The following is a 17,078-nucleotide window of genomic DNA, read 5'->3' on the forward strand; positions in this document are numbered from 1 at the left end:
AGTGTGTTTATATTCATTAAAAGGAATAGAATCAAAGAAACCCCTCATTTTCTTCTTCTCAAACGTGACTCTTCATTCTTCTCCTCTCAACTTCTCTTTTCTTTTGATCAGGATTCCCAAGGTTTTTAAGGGATTTGGGGTAGAAAAGCAACCTAGGCTTCCTAAGGTAAGGATTTCTTCTTAAGTTGTGTGATTTGGGAGTTTTAACCCATATTGAAGTTTGAGGGTTTTCATTCTTTTGGTTAAGATTAGAGGAGAAGTCAAGCTAAACAAGTGAAAGGAAGAGTTTGTGAAGTCTCTTCTTAACAGGAAGTAAACCCAACCCAAGTTGAATTATGAATTTTCTTGATTAGGGTTTTGATAGAAATGATGTATGTAGTGATGTGCATGTAATATAGCATGTATGAAGGATTAAATAGAGATTTCTATGCTTTGTGATTGTTTTACCTTCAAATTTGAGAAATGGTTGTTGGTTTGGCAAGGTAGTTAGATGGAATTTAAGGGGTTTTATGTCCCCTTTTTGGAAGTGTTTTCTATGGCGGTTTTGTGGCTTTGTGAAGGGGTTTTTCCCCATGTGGATGGTTAAGAAAATTTTAGAATCATGGCTATGATAGAGTTTTATAGTGCACATGAGTTTTTGATGAAATGCCTAATAGAGGTTTGAGTGTGTATGAACCTTAATTCTTGCAACATTGCATGTTGGCATCTCATAAGTGCATTGGTGAAGATGAACCATCCATAGGCACTATTTGTACATGAAAAGTGACCTAAGAAAGTGTAAGGAAATGGTTTATGCAATTACCTATGAGTAGAGAGCTTAGTGGGTAAAATTACTCTAAGGGTAGAGAGACATTGAAAAATGCTACAATAGAATGAATTAGAAGAGTAGTATAGTTGGGATGATGCTTTGTGATCATCACCCGACCGTTATGGGAATCGGATTGATGCTTGGTGATCATCATCCATAGCCCTTAGAGTGATGTCGATGCTTGTGATCGTCACCCATGAGTAGAAATGGGTGGATGCTTTGTGACCGCTACCCGTTAGTGTAGATAAGTAGGTTGATGCTTTGTGATCATCATCCGACATTTAGTAGAAACGGGTTGATGCTTTGTGACCATCACCCGATAGTGACTAGAGACGGGTAAATGCTTGGTGATCGTTACCCAAAATCCATGAGGAACGGTAGGTGCTAGGTGACTTCCACCCGATAGTTAGAAGAACCGAGTTGGTGCTTGTGATCCTCACTCGGTAGTCACTAAGAACGGGTTGGTCCTGTGTGAATTCCACCCGATAGCCTAGAAGTGAGAGTGGCTGTGTGAACGCCATCGCCGTACCTCCGTAAGATAGGCCATGATGTTATTAAAACAGAAATAGAATCAGAGATGCATAAGGAAAGAATAAGATTTATTCTACGGGACAGACAGATAGAGAGTTTTACTTACTGAGCATTATTTTGTGCTCACCCCGTTATTTTCCTTTGTGGATGCAGGTTCTAGGTGATGTTGCGGTCGGAGGGGCGTCGGCAAGCATGAGGAATGCTACACTGTTTCCCCGTTTTTGTCTTTTAAAATACATTTTTTGTAAACAGCACTCTTTATGTATAAAAGACACATGAATTGTAATGAAAAAACTTGTGCCCAACTTTTCTATTGTTATTATGCATCATTGTACAGTTTTCAGTAGATGTTACCATATAACGGTACGATTCAATACTACTGGTACCCGTGCTCCGGCGTGCCCCTCACAAAATCTTGTCAGGTTGTCTCCCTTTCCAACATTTCCAGTAACTAACAGCACATCCCAACTCTGTGCGCAACAGTCTCTGAATGTCTTTGGAGATGGACCTTTCCCTTCGACGAACCGACTTTTGACAAATTGTCCAATAACATCAGCGGACGCTTCGATGCTCACCTGAAATATGTCCCAACCCCATGTGTGCTCACGGGATATGTGCTAGTAAACTTTTTCGACTCCGCCAACCTTCTACAATAAATCCGCCACTTGCATTTCGGTCACGACATGCAACCGTCACAGCCAATGAATTTGATTTTTGGTGATGAACTCAAAATTACCTTTCATAGCAACAAGTTTTAGCTTCCTCACCACTTCCTCTTTGTTGTCAATAAATACCCTAGTGGCAACTCCGATCCATCCGTAAAGACATGAGCTGATTCACTACTAGCTCCAATTGCCCCCTTTGAACCTACATAAACGACCATAGTGTTCTCTTCCTCACAATGTACGCCTTCTGCATAACTGTATTTAAAGATCTCTACATCTGTGGGAACATCTACGGGGTCCTCCTCCTCAACATTTCATTCTGCCCCCATCACCACACCTCTCTATAGTGTCCTCCTCACCACCCAATTCACCGTCTACTCTTGATTTTTCAGCTAACAAATCAATGGCCTCGTAGTTCAAATTAAAACCAGGCAAATCTCCGCCTACATCCTCTTATCCCTTTCTTGGAACCAATGTCCAACGGTTTTCTACATAGAAACCCTTAAAATCGGCCTCGAACCACTATCGGCCATATCAATCATATATAACTTCACACTTTCATCCGACTTTAATACAGCAGGAGGTACCTTATAATTTTCAGGAGCTCTGCTTAAATACTTCACAACTATATCACCTACGCAGCAACTCAAATTACCTCTTCTAATTATTCATCAATCAACTCATCAAAACTAACCTCTGTGCTCACAGCAATTGGTATAACTTCTTTGCTCTCCCGATCACTTCCACCTACTTTCTTCCTCCCACCCACTCACCAAAATATTCAACACCCAAAACAACTTGTCCCATGTATAATAATAGCCAACTACCGTATGCAAGAAAAACATATTTCTAATGCTGTACTAAGGGTTCAATATTTAAAAAAGATCTGCACATTCGCATATTTGGTCTATGTATCGCTTAAGGGATCATGGTTATTTATACGGGATCGCTTAAGCGATACACTTGATCGCTTAAGCGATCCAGTATAAACAACCTGATCGTTAAGCGATCTTATGCCATTTACTGATCGCTTAACGATCGGCTCCATACGCAGACTTTAACCAGATCGCTTAAGCTTCATTGCCACATACCTGATCGCTTAAGCGATCTATCTGCTGCATTACCAACCTACCGATCGCTTAAGCGATACACCAGATCGCTTAAGCGATCCATCGTACCCAGAATACATTTCAGTCATCTCCACCTACAATCGATCCATCATACCCAGAAAATAAATACCCAGAACAAATTTTCAACAAATTTCACTCCTTTCAAGTTGCATTACATCAAACACAACCCACAACCTAAACAACTAAATCAAAATCTAACCCAAACCCCATCCATTATTAAATCTTTGTAAATCTAAATATAAATGTAAAAAGGAGATACACTACTTAGACGAAATGTCAGGAGGAGGAGGAGGGATCTTTGCCGGAAAGATGTTAATGGTGGGAGGAAAGAAAGTGTTAATGGCGGAGGAACAAGGAATATAGAGGAATGAGGAAGAAGATGTACAGGAAGAGGAAGAAGAAGAATGCAGAGGAAGAAGAAGATGTAGACGAACCAGAAGAAGAAAGAAGATGCAGATAGAGATGCGTTAATGGCGGGAGGAAAAGAACGTTTTTGGGTTTATTTGCAACAATTTCGGGTTTGTGGAAATATAGTATAATTTTGAAAAGATTACATTAATCTTATTAAGCACTAATTACCCTAATCAATAATATGCCTATTTAGTTAACATTTTAAAACTGATAGCCTTTTAATTAAATGTAAACTTCAAGTCTTTTTAATAAACTCCCCCGTATTTATGCCATATGAAAACACAATATACTCTAAACTGCAAATAACCCGATTTACGTGTAAAAAAAGTTGTGGCAGAAATTGGGCCACTAGCTACAGTTCCGGTGGCCCAATCCATGCCCAAGGACGCTGGCTGGCCAGAATCAGTGAAAGGGCATGAGGCCCAATAAAATTTAAAATAAACAAATTAAAATCTGAAACATTCATGTTAAACTAAGGACAAAAAAATATTTCGAATCTTTTTAATTAACTAAAAAGAATATATTTTTTATTATTTGAAAATTTATGAGTAGTAATTTGATAAACGGGATGCTAATTAGCATTCGATTTTATTTTCGGTTTAGTTTATATAATAAAAGAATAAGATAATTAGATGGATAAATTAACCACTCCTAAAGGCTAAAACATTAGATAGAGATAGGATAAAATTAGAGAATAATATTTTATTAGATATATTAAACACTGTAACTATTATTTTTTTACAAAAAATATATGTTGGAGAAAAAAGTTTTTTATTCAAAATCACTTTTAAAAAGCACTTTTAAAGTGAACCAATTTCTAACAAAAAAGGCTTTCTGGTACAAAGGTGTGCTTTAGATTCTGGCAGCCACTGAACTTACGACGCTTGTCGAAGAAAAACTAAAGAAAACTCCCGCCATTAACGCGTTTTACACTTCCATAACTCCATTAACAGACAAACAAACAGACAGACCTGAGGCCACTAACTTCAACGTCAGTTTTAATCGAACAAAGCAAAACAAAAACTTCTTAGAAGAAGAAAAGATCGAAGAGCTAAAGTTCTAGATGAGAGCCAAAACTAAGAGATCGATTCCAAAATTAAGATTACCGACTGTCTTTGTTTTGTGCTTTCTTTTCTTCCTCGCTGGTTTCTTCGGATCCACTCTCCTTTCTCAGGTAAGATCACTGGGCCTGTAAGTAAGGCTTTGCTGTAATTCCCATTAGTTGATATAGTTGGTAATGTTACCAGGATTTTGATTTGGTGGGTTATGTTGCAGGATGTGCCAAATGTACGGCCGGGGATGAAAATGCTTGAAATAGAGCAGGAGGAGCAAAATGGGTTGATGCCACATGGCGAAACTGGAGAGGCTTCTCTTCATTCAATTCCATTTCAGGTGATTTTTATTTTTTTATTCTAATATTTCAATTGTTTGATCTGAACTGGCTATCTGTTATTATGGATGATATATGATTAAATTTGAATTGGGACTCATTTTGGTGTCTAAGGGTTTATAAAAATTGGATCAATTATAGAGATTGTTTATTACGGAGGAAGGATTTGTTTAATTGGCAGCTTAAGGCATTGTTTCTTGTAGCAATTTATGGGTAATTTATTACATTTGACAGTTCTTCCAATTTCATTAGGCTTGTTTTATTGTAAAATGCAGGTTTTGAGTTGGCAGCCACGAGCTCTTTTTTTCCCAAACTTTGCTACTGCAGAACAATGCCAAAACATTATTGAAATAGCGAAGTTGCGCCTTAAGCCGTCAACCCTGGCTTTACGAAAGGGAGAAACTGCTGAGAGTACTAAGGGGACTAGAACAAGGTGGTTTTTGTACCATTGTCATTCAAATTTTACTCTTATGCATTGTCGCTTTTGAGCTTAATGAATCTACTTCTCCCAAAATGTTTGTCAGAGTAAAAGATTTAATGAGTACAAAAGTATTTAATGTAACGTATAGAATCGGATAGGCCTATAGATTTGAGTCATATAAAAAGATATTGTTTCTGATGTGTGAATAATTGACAAGACATTAACTTGGTTGCTGCTTGTGGTACTTATGTTTTCTGGTTTTTACCTTTCTTTGCAACAGTTCAGGCACATTTATTAGTGCATATGAAGATAAAAGTGGAACCTTGGACTTCATTGAGGAGAAAATTGCAAGGGTTACTATGATCCCAAAGACTCATGGGGAGGTACGATCTGGTATCAAAATTTTGTTTGTTTTATTTGGTATATAATTGGGATAAGATAAAGGTTCGGTGCATGTTCAAAGGAATATAGCAGTTACTATAGAGGTTCAACTTTCTCACAAGTGATAAGTTTGTGAGTTGGGTTGATGATGTAGTGGGGGTAGTGTTAAGAGCTGGGTGCAAATACTAGACATGTTTGAGTTATTTGAATTGTGAGTGTGAGTTTTAAGTGCATTCTGGTGTGATAAATGGTGATCGTGGGAACAGTAGAAAACTGCTTGAATCTGAATGACTGTTGTTTCGAAGATGTGTAAGAAGATGCTCTTGGTCTCTAGGTCAAGTGATAAAGGATGGGGTGGAATTAGGGTAGGTGGTGAATCCAAGAATAACAAAGTTAATTATAATTTACCTTAGTGGCTCCTGGGTAGCAATTGAAATTAGATTATCTACATCATGATTCTAATTTTTGCTTGCTTCATTTGTTGAACTGAGCAATAGTTTGGGGTACTGATATTTGTTTCTGTTTTTCTGTTATGTTTTGCATCTCTCCATGTCTCGCTGGTTCTTCCTTGTTCTGGAAAGTTGAAAAGTTAAATTTTCTTTACAGGTTGTTACTAAATTAGTGTGAGTAACACGTGGATACACCATGTTGCAGGCATTTAATGTTTTGCGGTATGAGATTGGACAGAAGTATGATTCTCATTATGATGCATTCAACCCAGCGGAATATGGCCCACAAAAGAGCCAAAGGGTAATTGCTTACTAAGTTTATCCAGGGCATCATGATTTTGTAGTTAGTCAAATATTTTTGCACGCATTTATTCTTTGATGGATAATCTGATCCATGATCTTATGTTGAGAAACTTCACTGGATAATAATGAATAAGATGATAAATGATATTATGCAAGAATATCATTCTAGCATACCTTATATGACCCGTTGGGTTTATATCTTATAAATTGTTTTTAGCCTATTTTATAAGCAATATATTGTCATTGCCATCTTGTGTCATATTTCATACATACAAAAGTTATGTTCTTTTTGTATTGGGAAAGTAAGTTTCTCGGTTCTTCATCCTATTCTAGTTATCATTTCTATTGTTTAAGTTTGGCATTATTTATGTTCAATGGCTTCTTTATGCTATTGTACTTATTTTGATAGGTTATCTGTAAAGTTAATTCCTCAGCAAAAGTAGTTGCAGATCCTGTTTTAGACTTTTAGTATGAATTAGTTTCAGTAGCTAGAATATCATGTAAAAGAAACTAATAATAACAGTGATTTATCTTTCTAAGACACTATCTTGTTCTTATGAAATTGCTTCCTTATGAAAATGTCATATCTCAAGATTTACACCATTGTTCTTGATTTGCACTGCAGATGGCTTCTTTCTTGTTGTATCTATCTGATGTGGAGGAGGGTGGAGAAACCATGTTCCCATTTGAGGTAGGCCTGGAAATATTATGACTTATCTTCTTAGTATTATCATATATTCATTTTGCCTGTCAGTAGTCAGCTTCTCTATTTTTTGATATGTAGAATGGCTCAAAAATAACTTGGAGCTATGATTACAAAAAATGCATTGGCCTAAAGGTGAAGCCACGGAGAGGGGATGGGCTTCTATTTTATTCGCTGTTTCCAAATGGCACAATTGATCGGGTAATTTTGTTTGTTTCTAAGTCATATATGATCCATATAGCCTGCTTTGTTTTTCAAGTACAGGGAACTCTAGTTAAAGATACAAGTCCTCTAATTTTAATCAGAATAATGGATCGTAAAGTTAGTTGAGGATTGTAATTCTTGAAAATTTTACTTTGATGGTGGTGCAAGGTATACCATCTTATACGGAGGGGAACTGCAAATTCTTTAGGTTTTATTGAACATATGGGGAATGGATCATGTTTCTATTATAATCCCACCTTTCCCTCAAGGTCTTTTCTTCTATGGAAATTCCCATTAGGTATCTTCTTGATTTTTATTTTTTATCCTGTCTGCATGATTTGATTTGTGGTCATATGGATGGAAGTTCCTCATGCTAAGCTTTTTCCCACAGTTAGCAACTGCTTCCTTTACCATACTGAGAGCATTTTATCATTAACAGCGGCACTTTTCAACTGTGCTAAAAACTACATGATAGTAGATATTTTTCAATTTTTAGAATAAACCACTTCACTATAATCTGACTGGATTGATCTGTTGGCGGCATGGTAACAAAGGAGTTGATCTGAGTTGTGTGTAAGGTTCATTTAGAAGATTCTTCTTTCCTCTTCAAAGAAGAGTAAATGAAGATGGACAATGCTGTTGTTACCTCTCCATAAGAAACTATGGCTCCGTTTGGCTCACATTTGGGAATACTACTAGTAGTATTCCCAATAAAGTTAAACAGTAAAATTGCAAAAACTCACAATATTATTTAATTTTTTTTAAACTCCCTAAATTTATTAATTTAATTAAATACCCCTAAATATTTTTTTTAGAAATTGCAAAAACACCCCAACAACTCTCATTTACCAGATTCCGGCCACCACTGCCGGGAGATGGCCGGAATCTGATATAATGGCGCACTACCGGCTGAATATGGCCGGTAGTGTGCCGATCTAATCTTTTCCGGCCAGATCCATCGTGGATTTGGCCATTGACGGCCAGATCTTTGGCCGTTGCCAGTCGTCAACGACAGCCAACATATGTTCATCGTTAACCATCAACGACGGCCGTATTGTTGGCCGTCGTTGATGAGCAAATATGGCCAGATCTGGCCGTCAATGGCCAGATCTAACTGTAGATCTGGCTTTTGCCGGCCAGATCCATGGTAGGCCATATCGGTGCACGACCGACAAGATCCAGTCAGTCATGCGCCGATACGACGACTCCGGCCACCCTCCGACGGTGGTGGCCGGCTGTCTATATTTCATGGGTGAGTTGAGGGTGTTTTTGTTAACTTTTAATGTTTTATTATAGGGGTGTTTTGTAAATAAACAAATATAGGGGGTATTTTTATTAATTTCCAAATCCTACATCGTAATACCCGCCCAATTCAACTTTTTTTAACTTTTTTCAAAAAACTTTTCTAAAAAGTGAACCAAACGGAGCCTATATACTCTTTTCTGAACATATTATCTTCACCCTGAATGGTCGTTTGTATTACCTCTGCTCTCTTCTCCATGACCTTTCATTGTATGAAAGCATCTTGTGTCAATTTATTGAAATTTTGCTTGTTCCCATTTTATAACTTATCAGCTGACCTCTATAAATGCATTAAGATACATGCTGCATAAAAGTATCTTGAATAACCCTTGCATTAAAATATATAAATGCATAAAAGTCAAATCTATATGTGGATTCAAGCATCAAATATCTTTTCTTTTTCTTAATTTTTTTGGTATGGATATATTTTGATAGGGTTCCATCTGTCAACTAAAGCATTATTAGAAGGCCATGATAACCTCTTCATGATGTTTTTTTCTTGTAGAGCATAACTGACAATAGTATCCTTGCTTTGATCTAGGCATCAATCTGCTCCAGTTGAAAAGTCTTTTAAGGAAAAACATATTCAGCCACATTGGAGTGTCAATCTCCACTTACCAAAAGAAGCTTGACCAAAAGTGACCTCTACTTCATTGAATGGATTCTTTCATAATTTCATGCAACATAACAAAACTTNCTTCACCCTGAATGGTCGTTTGTATTACCTCTGCTCTCTTCTCCATGACCTTTCATTTATGAAAGCATCTTGTGTCAATTTATTGAAATTTTGCTTGTTCCCATTTTATAACTTATCAGCTGACCTCTATAAATGCATTAAGATACATGCTGCATAAAAGTATCTTGAATAACCCTTGCATTAAAATATATAAATGCATAAAAGTCAAATCTATATGTGGATTCAAGCATCAAATATCTTTTCTTTTTCTTAATTTTTTTGGTATGGATATATTTTGATAGGGTTCCATCTGTCAACTAAAGCATTATTAGAAGGCCATGATAACCTCTTCATGATGTTTTTTTCTTGTAGAGCATAACTGACAATAGTATCCTTGCTTTGATCTAGGCATCAATCTGCTCCAGTTGAAAAGTCTTTTAAGGAAAAACATATTCAGCCACATTGGAGTGTCAATCTCCACTTACCAAAAGAAGCTTGACCAAAAGTGACCTCTACTTCATTGAATGGATTCTTTCATAATTTCATGCAACATAACAAAACTTAATCAGTGAATTCCAGTCAATTTTAGAATTGCTTTGATTTTTAGGTACAGTTAATCCAAATTTATTTGAAGATCTAATGTGTAACCTCTGTTTATGATGTTTGCTCTCTTTACAATACATTTGATGCCACAGAAATTGCATGGAAGTAATAGCACTTGAAAATTTCTTTTGGGGTGGTGGGCATAGCTGTGATAAAATATGTCTTCTGCCTTCTCAATGCCATATCTGTTGAATGGTTTTGCAGACATCTCTTCATGGAAGCTGTCCAGTAATCAGAGGGCAGAAATGGGTAGCCACAAAGTGGATTAGAGATCAAGAGCAAGAGGACTAACCATCAAATCCTATTTGTTACCTGAGCTATTAGTGTGTCATTACATTGAGATCCAGGGATCAAGACTTGGCAAAGATAGAAGAAAGGAAAGAGGTTCAAACTAATTATATACTACAAAACTTGTTTGCTTCTCTCAAGTTAACAATCTATATGGAACGTTTCATGTCAGCGGCTCCAGGACTTCTTGATGTAGAGTTTTTGTGTGGAAAACGTCAAGAAAAACAACATTTTAATTTGTAACTCCATTACATTTCATACCTAATACTTTTCAATAATAACGGATGCATTTTGTATTAAGCGATCATATCAGGCTAAATGAAATAAAACCTATATTGGGTGACAGGGTTACTGCATCAGACTTTTGTTGGTTGAGTTGAATTTACACGTAAGCAATATAAATTTTGCTGCTATTTCATAGCTGGGTAAACTTACACTAAACTATAGCTAACTTTTTGCAATGGATGCATTTACTGACCAAGATTTCTTTGAGAGAGAGTCTCATATTGTATTGAAGCTTTTTTTTTTTTTTTTTTAATATAATGATGAGTGTTTAGGTCAGTTTATACGCACTTTAACTAATTCTTTGAGACCTTAAAACCAATGTTTTAATAACCAACTTGAGGAGAAACCCGACAAAGTTGTCGGGTCTTGGGTTGACTAGTTTAACTAGCCAGTCAAACCAGGTGTCAAAAATTTTAAAATTTAACAAATACCCCTTGAAAATTTTTAAGTCCTTACAAGTTTAAAATTTAGCAAACACACCCGAAATATAAATCGGTCGTCGACTGGTTGGCAATGACGGCACACCAAATGCAATCTTAATCATCCCTTGAGCTCATACGCTAGAAAATCTACTCAAGATCTGACTAATTTTGGCCAGATCTAAAAGGTCGGCATCGATCGATTTTGATTAGATCTCACCACCGTCGACGTTGACAACCCTCCCAATCACCACGAAAACACTCCCCTTAGCCTCCTGACCAAACTCATCTCCTGCTAACCTCGCCAATCACCGGCAAAAAGCAGGCTATTGCCGCTGTCGATTTTTTTTTATTTCTGATCGATTAACTCATTGGAAATCAATCTGTCACCGCCATTATACTCACCGACACTTCCTCTTCAAAAGCCTCAACATCCCGACCTTCAATTGTTTGTCGATCATCATCCCAAATTCTAGGGTTTTAAGTGAATAGGGAAATTGTAAACCCGGTCCGGTGAAGGTCCCGGGCCGGGTTTTAAAACATATATATATATATTAATTTGTTAAAATTATAAATTATTTTATCACGGTTTGCTTTGAGCTAGGAGGAAGCTGGAAAAGTTTTGAATTTATATTGAGCCTTTTTATAATTTTAGCTGAACCCCCGATAAGGATATGTGAAAAAATTCCAATCCATTAATGGTAATTAATTACGAATTTATGACATTTTTAAAATTTTAGTGGTTAATTAATCGGTTGATTTTGTTTAACTTTCTCCATTTCGTGTGCCATACTCATGGGCATCTCACCACAAGGATCGTTACACTCCGCTGTACTAGATAAGTCCCCAGTATCCAAAACGACCGTTGACATCAATCAACCTCGTCCTGTAACGGCTACTGAACATTTTAAAGATACAAAAACTACTCTCAACACAAAATCATCAAATAATAATACTCAAAAACAACACTCTTCGCAAAATCACATTCTTTCTGAATCCCATTTCATTCCAATTAAAACTTCTCTCTACTCCACAGCAAATTCTCTTTCTCTTTACGATATCTTTGAAATCTGACTATGGATCTTGGGTGCTTGGACTTCGGTTGCATCTCAGTCTCAGACAAGTTAAGCAATGACACAGCTGTTGATTCTACAAACAAAGAAAGCGTTTCAAATGAGCCCATATCAGCCAATTCTAAATCTGGAAAGGTAAATCTCTTGTGTTTTTCGCTTTCAAGATCGGTGTTCTTGTCGCTATATTTGTCTATTCTTCCATTACCATAAATTTCTTTCCTTTTGTTGCTCTTTTAAGTGGATGCTTTGAGTTTTAGGGTATAGTTTATGTACTTGTGTTCTTGGATTAGGGTTTCGTTCATATTATTTGTTTTTTGTGTGGATTGAAATCATAGAAGATAAAGGTTTGTGTTGTTTAAGTGTGAATTATGAGTGTTTATGATTGTGTCTGTGTTATACTTGATATGAACAGACACCTCAATATTGCGAATTGCCCTTTCCTGCAATGGATCTTGGAAATTCTCTGTTGATGAAAAGGAATTTGTTAAGTTGTCAATCCCTAATTAACATGTGATCTGAATGTTCCTTGCTGTTCTGTTTGGCCCCCAATTCACTGCCTCACGTCAAGAATTCCGATTCATGTTGAGTAATTTAAATTCTATTATAGTCTCTTGTCTGTTATATCAGCATTAAATGCTATAATGCTGAGTCAAGCTTGTACTTGTTTTTCTTTATCTAGTGATGATATGGACTGACTATGGTGAGGTAAAACCCTATATTAATGTGGTGAAATTTATATATAAAGGGAACTAGATTCTGACTTAGTATCAGATCTTGTAAGAATTATGTTCTCTTGTCATGACCATACATTAAACTTGTACAGCTAAGAGAAATTCTATCAATGTGGTGAAACTTTATGATTTTATTCATCTGTTGTATGTGGTTTTTGTGGTATCACAGAATGCAACATCCAGAAAATTTCCATTTGCTCAATGTTGTATAATTTGTTATTCAACCTTTTATGTTTATGCTTATAAATTTCTTTTGAGTAATGCAGAGTAGATCCCCAAAAGGGACATCCCAATCAACATTGAATGCACTAAACAAGTTTACATCACAAATTAAAAAGCCTCCTCACCGAAAAAATTCTCCTATCAATTGGTTTCCTCGCAAAAAGGTGGACTCCTATTTAAAGAGGAAGATAAGAATGCTGCAGGTGCGACATATATTATGTTCTTTTTCTATTCGTGAGAACCTCTTTATTTACTTTGGAGAAGCAAAATTCTAATGCTCAGATTCTCATTTCAGGAAGTAGATGGAATGAATTTAACTCTTGATGAAACGCTAGGTGACACAAATCCACATTACTCAAGAGTTCTTAGAGAGAAAATCGCAGCAAGAGAAGCTGCACACAAAGCAATGGAGGCTCGGAAAGCTGCACTGGTGGAAGCATCTTGGTGTCGAATACTTAAAGCAGCAAGGTAAACTTTTGAGAGAATGGAGAACAGGATTATTTAATTAAGTTTCTGTTCAGGACCCTGATATGTAGATTCTATTTCTTCTTTGTAGGATCCAAAACAAAGAAGCAGAATCCCTTCTGTTGAAATCTGAGAAAGCTGCAGCCAAAGCTTTTGAAGCAGCAACAGCCATGGGAGTGATCATGTATGATACACCAAATTGTCCTCAAACTCATTGTCAAGTAGAAACATTTGCTGCTGTAAACGGAGGAGGGTCTACCACCCATACTATTACAGCATCATTTGAAACTGCATTTGAAGTAGATAAAGAAGTTGCTGCAGCAGTCAAAACGGCATTCATTAGGCTTGCAAATTGCTCTTCCTTTAGTAAAGATGAATTCAGAGATTTGCTGCATAAAATCAGTGAGAACCCGGACACAGGTGACAGTAATCAGGAAATATCAGAATTTTCTTCAGAATGTGAATCAGAGTCTGGGTCAGAACTTGAAACAGTCTCTCAAAAGAATGGTTTTGGTTCCCAAGATTTCGACTTGAAGATGCCAGTTAATGGAATAAGGCAGAGGAAATCCAAGTCTTCTGACAAGTTCAGCATGACCATACTTGTCGACATGATGCTTGAGAGGCTCAGACATTTGCAGGAAGAAGAACTTTCATCTCTTGCCACAATAGTTGCTACTTGTGGTTTAAATGCTGCCTTAGCTAAAGTAGAGAATTGTAAGATGCATTATCCAAACTCTGCTAGTGATAATTCCTCCAATTCAGTTCTTAATCCTCGACGAATGTCTTCTTTGGGAGTAGGAATAGCAAGAAAAGCTAACCTTGATTACTTCATGGATGGACCAGCAAGCAGGAAACACATTGAGTTGGAACTCCCAAGTCTAGACAAATTTTTGGTTAAGCACATGTCGAAACTTGAAAGAGAGGTGCAAGAAGCCAAGAAGTCCAGAATGAATGAATCCAGGAAAACTACTGGGGAGAATCCTGGTAAAGTTGAAGATGGACAAGTCAAGTCAGATAATGAACCTACTCAATCTGAGACCACTTCTGATCTGGGAAGTGTGCCTGTCAAGCATTCTTCAAAGTTTGCGAAAGAGATAGAAGAAGCAAAGAATAACTACAATAAGTTCGAAATTGTCCATAAAAACTTGGAAGCAGGAGGAATGCCGGACCAAGTGGTTACTCGCAGGAAGGAAGATGTTCAAGATGTCCCCAGTCTAGATAAGTATCTTGTGAAACATGTCTCCAGACTGGAAAAAGAAGTCCAAGAAGCTAGGAGCAAAAGAAATAATGACCCAATTGGAAGCAGGGTGATTGATTCAACAGAGAAGAAGTCTTTAACTTCTGTCCCAAAATCTGAGAAAAATGAAATTTCTTTTTCTAATAGAGTAGTGGGGAAAGAAAATATTGACCTGAATAAGGAAGATGCTAGATTTTCTGAAAACGAACATAAGGGTGTGAAGGCTGGAACTGAAAAAACAGTAGACAGTCTTGACAAGATCTTGGTGAAGCCAGTGCATCAGTTGGAAAGGGAGAAAATGCAGGCATTGTCCGACGGAAATACTAACGGTTACCGTAGTTCTGAAAAGAAACAAATATGGAACTGTGTTACAGACCGTGATAGCTTGGACAAAGTCTTGGTAAAGCATGTTTCTAGATTGGAAAAGGAGAAAATGATGTCAAATGCAAGCGAAGAAATAGTAAAAGTGAAGAGGAACACACATTCGCAGATGAATGAAGAGGGTAGTCTTGACCAAGTTTTGGTTAAACATAAATCAAGACTCGAGAGAGAAAAGATGGCCAAGGCTGCTCAGGAACCAGAAGTCCAGATTAGATACTCGGTATCTCGTAGAGAAGCGAGGGAGAGAGAATTGCAAGAAACATGGGGAGGTTTGAGCTTAGGAAATTCCATTAGGCCACATCTTTCTAAACTTGAAAGAGATAAGGTAAGTTACCTCATTTCTTGCTTGAATGAATTGCTTGCAGTGTTGTTTTTCCTGCAATATTATAAAATTCATTGGTTTTTTGATGGGTTTGTTTGTTCTTTCTTTTGTTCAGGCTGCTTGGATTAAAGCTGAAGAGGAGGAAAGGAGGCAGACAATGAAAAAAGTGTAGCTTTTCTTGATTTGCTTTTCCCCCCAAGAGTAGTGTTTATATTATAATGAAATTGTAACATATATATATATACAGCCGGCCCTCTGTATGCCTCTTTTTAGTTTCTGTATCATACTGTTGAGTGATTCGTCAACATAGAGGAGCTTCCTCTTGCACATTTCTTTTTTTTAATCAAATCAAATCCTTTCATATGTTGAAGGTTCTTTAAATGATTGTTATTGCAGAAAGTGAGAGTAGGTAATTCTTGAACTCAGTTTGGATAAACATAACAGGATCGAACTTTTGAGCATTAAGTATTAATGATTTAGAATTACATCAGTTAAATTATTCTCCATAACTCACTAAAATTTTCCTCTTAAGCTTACCAATATTTGGAACCTCATTAAGAATGTTTTTAATTTAGCAAACCAACAATAAATTTGTTATTTGTATCTGTTGTAACTTGGGTGGATATTCCACCTTGACCGACCATACATTTTGCTTTTTGTTTAGCCTATCTTATTGAATTGCTAAAATTTGTTAAATACCATAACATTCTTCCTCTCCCGGCCGAAGCAATTTGTTTTGACTTAACCCATTGGTAGGTAACCTGATGGTAAAAGAGTAAAAGAGAATCTCATATGGTCTCTCAAGTTTGAATCTTCTGAGTGATACAAGGGAAAAAAATATGGTCTTTTGAGTTTTGAGTCTCCGCGATTATTAATAGGGATGATCACTAGAACTCTTACTTAACTGATAGTTTTAAGATCTCGAAAGATTAGTTAAGATGCACGAAGCTGACTTGGACACTTTGTCGTAAAAAAATAAAAAATAAAAAAAATTTAACTTGCACCCACATTGTACATGAGTTGTGGAAGCAGAGGAAAAACTCTGTAAATACCACCTCTTTAAGTTCCGATAATCTAGTGCTTATTTTATACTGATTCTATTATTCTTTAATCTAATAAGAATGTATTAATTGAATAAAGTAAATTCCTGAAGAATATCCCAACAATTCATATTCGTTTATAATATTTTGTTTCTAGACCCTTCTCAACCCAACTCACGCAGTCACTATATTCATTCCTTACTTCCGTCATGCTCATTGATATCATCATAATCAAACATCTAAACACCCCGCAAATTTTTATTTTTTTTATTTTTATTAATTTAAACTAGAAAACTCCACTTCTGCAACTGTGATTAACCAGCCATGGGAGGAGGAAATGGGCAGAAAGCCAAGATGGCGTGTGAAAAACACATGGAAAAGCTGAAAGCTGTTAGAGGTATCTTCTTCTTGGCTCTTTCTTTTTATCTATCTGGGTCGTTTTGTTTTAGTTGTTTATGGAAATATTAGTGGTTGATTTGTGTTAGATAGCTGTGATAATCCTTTTTTAATTAAACTTGGTTTTGGTTTGTTTAGGAAGTCAGCTTGAGTCCAACAAGAAAGCTATGAACACCCAGGTAGCTTCTTTGCATGCTTTTGCTTCATGTTGTTTGGCTTTTGATGTCTAAGATATTAATTAA

General features: G+C 36.6%; 2 protein-coding genes across 3 annotated transcripts; both read left to right on the top strand.

Annotated features, from left to right (window-relative positions):
* Nucleotides 1-4,383: 4,383 nt before the first annotated feature.
* LOC116118881 (probable prolyl 4-hydroxylase 9) lies at nt 4,384-10,610 on the top strand. 2 transcript variants are annotated; one of them, XM_031404836.1, is made up of 9 exons: nt 4,384-4,719; nt 4,821-4,937; nt 5,211-5,368; nt 5,637-5,739; nt 6,392-6,487; nt 7,115-7,180; nt 7,274-7,393; nt 7,565-7,694; nt 10,182-10,610. In XM_031404836.1, exons 1-9 carry the CDS (start codon nt 4,609-4,611, stop codon nt 10,244-10,246), a joined length of 966 nt encoding a protein of 321 aa, XP_031260696.1. In that variant the 5' UTR covers nt 4,384-4,608; the 3' UTR covers nt 10,247-10,610. The 2 variants fall into 2 exon arrangements, with proteins under 2 accessions (XP_031260696.1, XP_031260697.1); XM_031404837.1 differs by lacking the exon at nt 7,565-7,694.
* A 1,331-nt stretch (nt 10,611-11,941) lies between these two features.
* On the top strand, nt 11,942-15,743 carry LOC116118884. The gene is made up of 5 exons (XM_031404841.1): nt 11,942-12,177; nt 13,040-13,198; nt 13,291-13,463; nt 13,552-15,403; nt 15,516-15,743. Exons 1-5 carry the CDS (start codon nt 12,046-12,048, stop codon nt 15,570-15,572), a joined length of 2,373 nt encoding a protein of 790 aa, XP_031260701.1. The 5' UTR covers nt 11,942-12,045; the 3' UTR covers nt 15,573-15,743.
* Nucleotides 15,744-17,078: the final 1,335 nt, after the last annotated feature.

Source organism: Pistacia vera, unplaced genomic scaffold (assembly GCF_008641045.1).
Source record: "Pistacia vera cultivar Batoury unplaced genomic scaffold, PisVer_v2 Contig861, whole genome shotgun sequence".
Lineage (NCBI taxonomy): Eukaryota > Viridiplantae > Streptophyta > Magnoliopsida > Sapindales > Anacardiaceae > Pistacia > Pistacia vera.

What these genes read in the sequence shown, in the direction of transcription:
- LOC116118881 (XM_031404836.1), top strand. Translation starts at nt 4,609, where the DNA reads ATGAGAGCCAAAACTAAGAGATCGATTCCAAAATTAAGATTACCGACT. An exon ending in TCCCAAAGACTCATGGGGAG is followed by an intron (nt 5,740 to 6,391) that starts GTACGATCTGGT and finishes ACCATGTTGCAG; the next exon opens with GCATTTAATGTTTTGCGGTA. An exon ending in AAACCATGTTCCCATTTGAG is followed by an intron (nt 7,181 to 7,273) that starts GTAGGCCTGGAA and finishes TTTGATATGTAG; the next exon opens with AATGGCTCAAAAATAACTTG.
- LOC116118884 (XM_031404841.1), top strand. Translation starts at nt 12,046, where the DNA reads ATGGATCTTGGGTGCTTGGACTTCGGTTGCATCTCAGTCTCAGACAAG. An exon ending in CGAATACTTAAAGCAGCAAG is followed by an intron (nt 13,464 to 13,551) that starts GTAAACTTTTGA and finishes TCTTCTTTGTAG; the next exon opens with GATCCAAAACAAAGAAGCAG. An exon ending in CTAAACTTGAAAGAGATAAG is followed by an intron (nt 15,404 to 15,515) that starts GTAAGTTACCTC and finishes TCTTTTGTTCAG; the next exon opens with GCTGCTTGGATTAAAGCTGA.